Source organism: Haliaeetus leucocephalus, unplaced genomic scaffold (genome assembly GCF_000737465.1).
Source record: "Haliaeetus leucocephalus isolate CR32 unplaced genomic scaffold, Haliaeetus_leucocephalus-4.0 Scaffold751, whole genome shotgun sequence".
In the NCBI taxonomy this organism is placed as follows: Eukaryota; Metazoa; Chordata; class Aves; order Accipitriformes; family Accipitridae; genus Haliaeetus; species Haliaeetus leucocephalus.
This window is the reverse complement of record NW_010973187.1, coordinates 4,952,539-4,962,587: the sequence shown is the minus strand read 5'-3', so window position 1 is coordinate 4,962,587 and position 10,049 is coordinate 4,952,539. Positions and strand designations below refer to the sequence as shown.

General features: G+C 40.5%; 1 protein-coding gene across 1 annotated transcript; it reads left to right on the top strand.

Moving 5' to 3' along the window:
- The first annotated feature begins 1,877 nt into the window (after positions 1-1,877).
- Positions 1,878-9,363, top strand: CBLL1 (Cbl proto-oncogene-like 1, E3 ubiquitin protein ligase). Its single transcript, XM_010581089.1, has 7 exons — positions 1,878-1,933; positions 2,797-3,185; positions 5,451-5,618; positions 5,963-6,063; positions 6,325-6,408; positions 7,245-7,318; positions 7,877-9,363. Exons 1-7 carry the CDS (start codon positions 1,878-1,880, stop codon positions 8,916-8,918), a joined length of 1,914 nt encoding a protein of 637 aa, XP_010579391.1. The 3' UTR covers positions 8,919-9,363.
- The last annotated feature ends 686 nt before the right edge of the window (positions 9,364-10,049 follow it).

Below are 10,049 nucleotides of genomic sequence, written 5' to 3'. Positions count from 1 at the left end.
AAGTTTCAATAGAAAAGACCCTTGGGTATGGGTTCATCAGTTCTGTATTAATCCCATTGTGGCAAATCATACACTACTATTAGTGATCGTCCCTAAAATGAAGTATACACAGAAGATTATTTTGACTAGGTTACATATCTTTCATCAACAGGCAGAACATGACATAAATTAGATTCATGAAAACCTTAGTCCCCAAGTACTTAATGGAATCTGTAGAACAGGCTGCTACTGAGTGCAAGTAAGAATGTGACCTGGTATAGAGGTTTGTTTTTTTTTAAATGGAAGATAGGAGTTTATTTAGCTTAATGAATAGTTATATTTTTACATAGCATAACTCTTCTTTTAATATTCTACATCAAACTTCTGCTGTTCTTTTACATTTGACAGCCCATAACGCACAAGTGCAATAATTTACAAAAGATAAAGGATTTGACTTGCAAAACTTTAATCTTTACTTTAGGACTATATAAAATAGATATACAGGAAATCAATGTTCTTACTTTTCATGAAGAAGAAATGTGTTTTGATGGAAAACAGACTGCTACCTTAAATTTTTTAGCACTACATTAACTTTTTAAATGGAAAAAACCCCTGCATGGTGAGGGAACAGTTAATAACAAAAGTGTAACAAATGTCCAAGCATAAAGTCCCTTTAAGTTTCACAATGTGGGCTAATTAGCTTCAGTATGTTCATGTATTTAAGTCTCCTTATTTGATTACATCAGAGAAATTTTCCTATATCACACTGCACAGAGATTTTTACTGCAAGTAATGTTAGCAGAAAAATCTCAGGTGAAAAGTTAAGCACTAAATAAATTATTCCATCCTAGGGACCTGAGTGAACTCCATCAAAATCAGTGAAAAAAATCCTGTAACCTTCAGTCAGTTGGACAGTATCTTACACAATAGGTAACAGCACCAGACCGACATCTTTAATTAAGGCAAAAACTTCAGTCCTCATGACAGTCAGTGAAGTTTCCCATTTCAAATGCAATACAGGCTTGAACCTAGATGATATTGATGTTCCAGTCCAAGCCAGCAAAAAAGCAGGTCTGTATTTACAAAGACATATGCCATTTGTATGTCAGATTGGCATCTCCACAAGCTGAGAATTACGTGTGTGTTTAAGCGGCAAATCAGACTGATCTGCACCTCCTCACACCTAAGTATTAATTTCTATTTACACTAATGCTTAGGCTCAGGCTGTGATTTGACAAGTCACGCTTTTATCACTACCCGTCCTCATTCTCTCCCCTTCCATTCACCAGCCTAATGCAGGAGGTTGGCACTTCTGCCCACATTACTGTCAAAACTTTCCTATCAAGCCATGGCCCCAACTTATATCAACCCGAATGAAAGGCACTGTTGCCAGCGCACAAGGCCAGTAACATTTCTCAGAAGCTCTACTGCTTTTCTAAAGTGAATGTACATTTTATGTAAAAAGTAAAAGTAAAATATTCTACGTGGGACTGGTAAGTGAGCTTTCAGCTAATTTTTATGCATAAACTCATACCGCAGAAAAGATGGTATAAAAAATGATAGCAATGCAATTTTTTTTTTCCTCAAGACAACATCTGCACTGTGAAGTTTGAATATAGATTCTCACTCAAAAGAAATGTGGGCTTAGTTATTTTTTGAACCTTCTCCAGCTCTTGTCCATACAGGTATTTAGAAAAACAGTCAACAGTCTTCCAGTTTCCTTTCTAAATATGACATTTCAGCTGGAATTAATTGTGATAAAATACGACGCAGTGCACTTATTCTTGGCCTGCATATTTCTTCAAGGCATGGTTGTATTTGTTCTTAATTTAACTGGCACAAAATATTCAGTTTTTCCTGAAAAACAGCATTTCACACAAAGCCTAGAGTTACACACAATGGCAAGAGGTAACACGCAGAAGGCATTTAAATACCTTTCTCAGTGGGTAAGGCGGTATGTGCTTCTTAATTTACTCCCTATGTATCCATCAAAATGAAGGATACCAAAATAATGGATTTTGCAATGAAGCTAAAATTCTATACAATTTTGTACTAATTCAAGCATCTGTAAGTAATGCAACTAGATGTGCTTATCTTTTTCCAGTAGAATGAAGAAATTGTATTTTTGTATGCATTTTGAATATTACTGTTCTGTCTTTGCATGTCAGGTATTCAATTTGGAGATGTATTTTAAGTTTTTTACCCTTTTAAAAAGCTCCATTTTAAAAGTAATTGTATCTATTAACTAGAAAATAAAGTTGTGCATACCAAGAACATGCTCCATGGCATCCATGTTTGCTTTTTTTTAAACTCTTCTCTTTGTGAATTCTTATTATGGGGAAATAAAGCATATTATGCAGGCATCAGCATCATGTGTCCCATGGGTCTGCCTTCTGAGGAACAACAAAGACAAAAGGGAAAACCTGTTCTGTCTGCCTTTCGGGGATAAGGCAAGAAACACTAGGCTTAAACGGCAGCTTTTAAACGTTAAGGCAGTAAAGATAATGAGAGACGTTGTAGGGACCCAAGATCCCAATCCTGGAGGCTTTTAGCGAGACAGTCCCTAACCTGAAGCGTGTGGCATAGAGCTGCCCCTACCTGAGCTGAGGATTGTGGAGGGGCTGCTCGAGGCCGCTTTCTACCCTATAACCTACGATTTAATCGTATTTTTATTTCTTTTCTTTCTTCAGTGCTGTAGAAGCGCTCTATAAAGACAGCATCCCACTGCATTACATAGGATTTACAAAATGCTGAGTTCATGGAAACGACACAAAGTAGTCTCTTGAGGCAGTGAGCTCTACTGCTGTGAAGCCTTAGGGAGGAGCACCGGAGGCTCACTGTTCCATCAAGTCATGGGCACCGCCACAGCCCCGACTGCCAGGAACCAGCCGTTTCCACGGTGAAACGGAAGGCTGACCGTCAGCGGCCGAGGGAGCCCAACGTGGATCCGGATTCGCCCAACTTCTCGGAAGCCCGCACCTCACAAGCCACCCTCCCAGCACGCCCGCAGGCAGGGCTGCCGCGGCTCCTGAGCGGAAAACCCCCTCTCGTCGCCACTTCCACCCTCCTGCCACAAGCCGCGGGAGGCTCCTACCTCCCATTTCCCAACTATTCCTCCCTGCCGCGGGCCCGAAGCTCTCCCCGCCAGAGCGCCTCCGAGCTCCGCCCCGAGCGGCTGGATGCGGGTCCCCCCGGGGCGGCCTGCGGTAAACAGACCGGTGTGTGCGGAGCCCGTCGGCCTGCTGCAGGTGGATGCAGCCTGTAGCGCTTGGGGGGAGGCGGCGGCGGCGAGGCGCTCGTTTGCCCGCTGCGTTTGCCGAGATGGGCGCCGATAGTGCGTTTTCTGGTCCCGTAGTCGCGCTCGGGAGAGGAAACTTTCTCGTGTGCTTAAATGTGGTTTTGTAGCTTTGATGCTTTGCTGGTTGGCGTGCTGGCGTCGTCTGAGGAATGGATGAGTGGACGCGGGGGTTTTGCTAGGGCTTTGGGGGGGGGTTTCTCCCCCTTTGCAAAGGTTGCATTATAAATTTGTATGTGTGAGATACGGTATTTCGGCTGTATTTATGGATTTTAAAAAACTTGAAATGCAAAAATAAAACTTAAGTAAACTTGAGGAAGGTGATGGTTCAGGAGGATGTGTCACCTCTAATTAGAGCTTCTCTGAGTAGTCTTAATAATTTTGGTATGGTTTTCGGTTTTTTTTCTGGACTTAATCCTGCTAGTTATGCTCTCACAGACTGGAATGTATTATCCTTCCATGAAACTTGAATGACTAATAAACTTGCTAGTTTGGATCAGTTGAGCACCTAACTCATGTAAATATTCCTAGCTTGCAAACGTACATGGAAGAAAAACGTCAGAACTTAATTGTTTCCTATTGCCAGCTCAATGGAATAAATAATACACAAGAGTTTGTTTAAATTTTAGTTATTCCTGTTTGCAAGTGGATTGACGTCCTGCAGAGACTTTTTCTGGTTTATGGTGTTGTGGTTTTGTGTATTCTGGTAAAAAACAGGATTTCCCAACAAGTGGAAAATAGACAGCTTTAGCATTATTATCTCTGATGTTCGAGCCCAGCAGCCTTGGGGATGTCGTGGTTGTGTTTGCTGGGTCATCTGTTTAGCCAACAGGACAGCCTAAACAAAAGCAAAAAATGAACAAAAGTAAAAACAGGCGTTATTGGTTTTGCCTTTTTACATACTGCCTTTTAGAGTGAAATGTGTCAACCACCGTGCTAAGAGGAATTTGATCTATCAGAGGAAATTGAGGGCTCTTGATTTTGAGGTAAAGTGACTGTCAGGGCATAATCCCGATTTCAAACTTTTGCAGTTCCTAGTTTTGGTGGTAGCTGCTGAATAACTTAGAGCAATCCCTTTTTTCCTTTTTTTTTTTTCTTCTTGTTTTTCCTCCTACTTGTTGTGTTGTGTGGGGTGGTTATAGGCTTTGAGGGACAGTAGTTTGTGAGGCATTATGCAGAGTTGCACTAATAGGGCCCTAATTTCAGTGTCCACATGCTACCATGCTGTAATCCTTTGGGGCCTCAGCAATCATTCCAGGCTGCAGTGCCCTATCAAGTGGAACGGCAAGCCTGGCACGCCCCTTTGAGGCTGAGTGTGTGCTGCTTTGAAATGCCTGTCAAAATGGCATTTTGAATTAAAGTCAGAGTGAGCTGGGTAGACTCGTGAAGGACATAACTTTATTTTTGTATGAATGAGATGCTGTGCAGTGGTCTAAGGTAGACTCGCTGCAAGTTGAGGGAGTTGTACCACCTTCATTGGTGTTGCTTCTTGCAGTACCCCCTCTAGATTATCTCTTTGAGCCTCTGTCTACTGGTGCATGTGTCAGGCTATTTCTTGCTTCCTTTGCCCTGGTACTCAGATTTAAATCTGGTTAAAGGGAATTCTGTATGTAGTGGGGAACAATAATTTTTGGTTTAGCAAGGATACTACTACATGTTCCTCAAGTGCTGATATTTTTGTGATACTTTATGCGAAACTTCTAAGTGATATGTCAAGATGCTGAATTAATATAGAAACTAGTTTCCTTCCAACTTCAGTAAACAGTGTACATAAATTGTAAAAATTACCTTTTCTCATAAGAAATCCTATGTTGTCCAGGTTGTACAAACAATTGACTCTTCAGTACTATTCACACTGTGAGAGGAGTGATACAATTAATGTTTTTTTTTTTCCTGTTGTGGAGAAATGACAGAGTGGCTAACTTATTTTTAAAAACAGCTTTAATTGTAGAACCAGATTTCCTAAAATCACGGTCATTCCCAATACAGTTTTGTGACTTGAAGAAATTGTATGTGAAGATACTTATTTTCTAGTGATTAAATTTTGATATGTTGTATGAGCCGTAAACAAGCTTTAAAAATTCTTTTTCCTTAAAACTCTTCTGTTAATGCTTAGCCTCTTCAGAAACTATTAGGTAACCGAAAAATAATTGAAACTTTTTTTTTTTCCCCACAGACAATGATTTGCAAGGAACAAATAGTTCAGGATCATTGGGTGGTCTTGATGTTCGTAGAAGAATCCCTATAAAGCTTATCTCAAAACAGACAAATAAAACCAAACCTGCACCTCGAACTCCAAGAAATATGAACAGGATGCCTTCAAAGACACAAGCTGGTGATGAAGGTAAATTAATATAAGTACTACCCCTGTAGTAGAGAAGGGTATTATTCTGCAGCATTGGTCAAGACTTTATTCAGTCTTGGAGGCTTATCTGTCCAAGTGCAAAACAAGTTTCAAATTTCTGGATAGTGCTGCACTATAAGGATTAAATAGTGCATATTCCCAAAACAGATTGTCTTACTATTTTGACTGTACGTTTCTGTAGAATGGGCCCAGCAGATGGGAAGTGCTGTGGCATTTCTCGATGATTTCAGTATAGAATGACACATGTGCTTAATAGCAGCCGGTGTCAATTAGGAAAGTGTTGTGGTTGGCCTGTGTCTTTCTTCTCTTTCTTTTTTCCACAGAAGAATTCGATTATAACAAAGAGGAGCGATACGAATGCAAAGGAGGTGAAATGTTTGGCAACCAAAGGAGATTCCCTGGACCCATCTTTTGGGACTATAAGGTAGTCATGGATGGGAAGTCGTGAATCGTGTGTCTGTGAATCATACCAAACTGTAGGTAGTCCTGGTAGATACTTTCTTAAATAAAAGTGCTTCCATTATTTTTGACTGGCTGAAAATACATCCTCCGCTTTCTCACATTTGTGGTGTTCTTGCTTCCTTCTCAGCTAATTCAGAAATAATGGGTGTTTTGGTGATAATTGAAATGAGAAGCTTTAGTGATGTTGGGTTTTGTTCTCCCACTCCCTTCTCTATCCTATCAGATAAACTTGCTGGGGGAAAAGGATGATACACCGGTCCATTTCTGTGATAAGTGTGGATTGCCCATCAAAATGTATGGACGCATGGTGAGTGAAATTATCAGTGGAAGATGCAGCCATAGCTTCCCTTTAGAGTAAAATTAGGTTTTACTATGTCTCTGAGGCCTCTAGAGGTTACCGATTTCAGCAGGCCTCTGAATAAACAGCAGAAGAATATCAGGATGGAACCAGGGGCTTTCCTTGCTGAAGTGTTTTTGTTCCATCTGTCTAACTGATTTCAGTTTCCCCCCTGATTTAATAAAGTAAGCCTGAAAATGTTAAACAAAAAATGTGAACGTGCTCACCAACAAAAAAAACTCTTCAAGTTCAGTGGGTTTTCACCTTACACCACTTACCATTAAAAATATGCTCTTTATCTCAGTTGAAGACTTGCAATGAAGTTAGAAAACACTGTTCACTTTTATGTCCCTTTAAAAGTAGTGTAGCAAAATCTCTGAGATTAATTTAGATTTCTAAGTGTGATGTAACAGGCTTCAGGATCTGACTTAATGGCAGTTAAAGCTTTTAAAACTTCCCTTCCTTGCCAGCAAGACAAGGGTAATTAGATTGCATATGCAGCTTCTGTGAATGTCCAGTGTTGGTATTATTGCAAGACTTAAACTTTTGCCTATATGTTTTTGCCAACACTTAATAAAACCCCAAACAAACCTACCCTAAAAAACCCAAACTCAACACAAACTGTTTTAGAAAGTTTCTATGCAAAGATGCTGTAAACAGCTAACTACCACTATGCCTGTTCACCTCATAGGTAACTTAGTTACTTTTATTATTAGAAATTGTGTGCTGGAGGGGGGAACTGTATTCTGCAAAATGACATAGATACTTATGTACGATGTCTGACCAGAGCCATTTTTTCTCTCTAGATCCCTTGCAAGCATGTTTTCTGCTATGACTGTGCTATACTACATGAGAAAAAGGGAGACAAGATGTGTCCAGGGTAAGTTATCTCAAGATTTGTTATTTAAGTTACTTTCCTACATTTCCTTTAATATCTTATTTCAGATACTCTATTAACATGGTTCTGATTTATGTATGTTTAGCAAAGGCAGGAGAGGACTCTCTACTACACCACTTGATTATAGTTTCATATCCCATATTTTGGGATTGTAAGAGATCAGTGTTTACTTTGCTGTTTAAGTATTTGCGTGGGTAACCTGTTATTGCTCTAATATGAAAAAGAATAGATGGCAGTTTGATTTACTTAGTAAGAGTGACTCTCGGTAAGTCAATGCACAGAAGGAATTTGTGAGAGTGAGTGATGCTATTTATAAATTTCCACCTTGTGAAATTTTTATGTTCTTTCATAGTTATGTTTGGAGACTGAAAAACTAGATAAACTTCAAAGTCAATGAAATGTTTCTTTCACTGCTACAGTGGGGAAAAAATTGTCAGTTCTAATTTGGGTAATATGGTAAACTGGTTAACTTTTAACAAAAAAAAAAATTGCAGATGGAGCTCTGTGGTGACAATAAACCAATATTCTTTTCTGATTTAGCTGTAATGAACCTGTGCAGCGAATTGAGCAGTGTGTGCGAGGGTCTCTCTTCATGTGTAGCATTGTTCAAGGGTGCAAGAGAACTTACCTGTCACAGAGGGACTTGCAAGCGCACATCAACCACCGTCATATGAGAGCAGGAAAGCCTGTTACTCGTCCTCCAATTGAACCTGTACATCCTCCTATTGCCCCACCACCTGCTGAAATTCCTGAGCGTTTCATAATGCCACCTGAGAAACATCATATGAGCCACATCCCGCCAAAGCAGCACATCATGATGCCACCACCTCCTTTGCAGCATGTGCCACATGAGCATTATAACCAGCCTCACGAAGACATTCGTGCGCCTCCTGCAGAGATGTCAATGGCTCCACCGCCACCTCGCCCAGTCAGTCAGGACACCTTCCGCATTTCAACGAGAAAACACAGCAACTTAATAACAGTCCCTATTCAGGATGATTCGAATTCAGGTGCTCGAGAACCACCTCCACCAGCCCCTGCACCTGCTCATCATCATCCTGAATACCAGGGTCAGCCAGTGGTATCGCACCCTCATCATATTATGCCTCCACAGCAACATTATGCACCACCCCCCCCACCACCTCCACCAATAAGCCATCCGCTGCAGCATCCTCCCCAGGCAGCAGGTACTCCTCACATGGTATATAGCCAAGCTCCTCCACCACCAATGACCTCTGCTCCTCCTCCAATAACCCCGCCACCTGGACATATAATTGCCCAGATGCCACCGTATATGAATCATCCTCCTCCAGGACCTCCCCCTCCTCAGCACGGAGGCCCCCCTGTGAATGTAAATGCACCCCCTCCCCATCACTATAATCCTAACTCTTTGCCACAGTTCAGTGAAGATCAAGGAACTCTTAGTCCCCCTTTCACACAGCCTGGGGGAATGAGTCCAGGGATATGGCCAGCTCCAAGGGGGCCGCCTCCACCTCCAAGGATGCAAGGGCCTCCTGCTCAGGCCCCTCTTCCTGGACCACACCACCCTGATCAAGCCAGATACAGACCCTACTACCAGTGATACGAGCAGATATATGAATAGAGAGTGCTATGAAGAGGATAAAACTATATACAACAGCCTTTTAATTAATAGTTTTGGGGTTATTTTGTTGTGGTTTGGTTTTTTGGTTGGTTTTTTTTTTAAATACTGTCATTTTGACTGTAAGACTTTGGGGATTTGAATCTTAAATGATTTTTAAGCCTTGGCCGTAGGACTCTGATGTCAAATATTCCGTAGTGCTAAAATAAGTGGCTTAGTAGACCACAGTTGCATTTTAACAGAACTTCTATCTCTAGTGTGGCTAAATTGTCCTAAGATGAACACTTGTAATATTATTTCCTGGAGAAAATGAACACGTGTTGTACCATTCTGAATATTGTTTTTGTTAAATCCAGTGTTTAGTTTCACTTGTGATACATTTTTGTTAACCTGTGTACAATAATTAAATTGAAATATGGTTGTAAAAGTGGTGAGTTTTGATCTGAAGTCAACACTGACGTAGTTTCGGGACACCATTTTGGCACTAATACTTTCCAAATGGGGGAAACTGAGGGAACTTCTAATATTTCTCTTACTAACAGTTACCATTACTTATAATGAATTCAGGCTATGATGAATTCATGGCATTAGAACATGCAGAATACTGCATTTCAGCTTTTTTCTTCTTTATGCAGCAAGGTAAAGTTATCAGAAATAACAGCTTTGGGTGTGACATGAAACCATGTAATAATATGTTGGTTGGGATTTGGTGGAGTTTTTTTTTGTTTGTTCTTGTTTGGGTTCTTGGGGTTGGGCTTGGGGTTTTTTTGTTTGTTTGTTTTAAAGCTAGTTTTGATTCAGAAGGTTCTGTTCACAGGTACACTACTCACTGGAGTTGAACTCAAACTATTGTGTTTACCTATGAGTATGTTTGTGCCGAAGTGTCTGCGAATTGGCTTGCCATGTCTGTGAGAAGCAGGTTATTTTAGGTAGGGAAGTGGTGTTTGCCTCTGTCACTTTATATAAATATGTACAGTAGGAAAACATCCCATTTAGATAACCCGAAAGACGTGGTCTGAAATCCCATATGTAGATATAAAGAAATAAAAAGCTATACGTTCTTTATCTGTTTCAATTTTGTGATACAGATTTAATTGAAAAGACAATAGATCT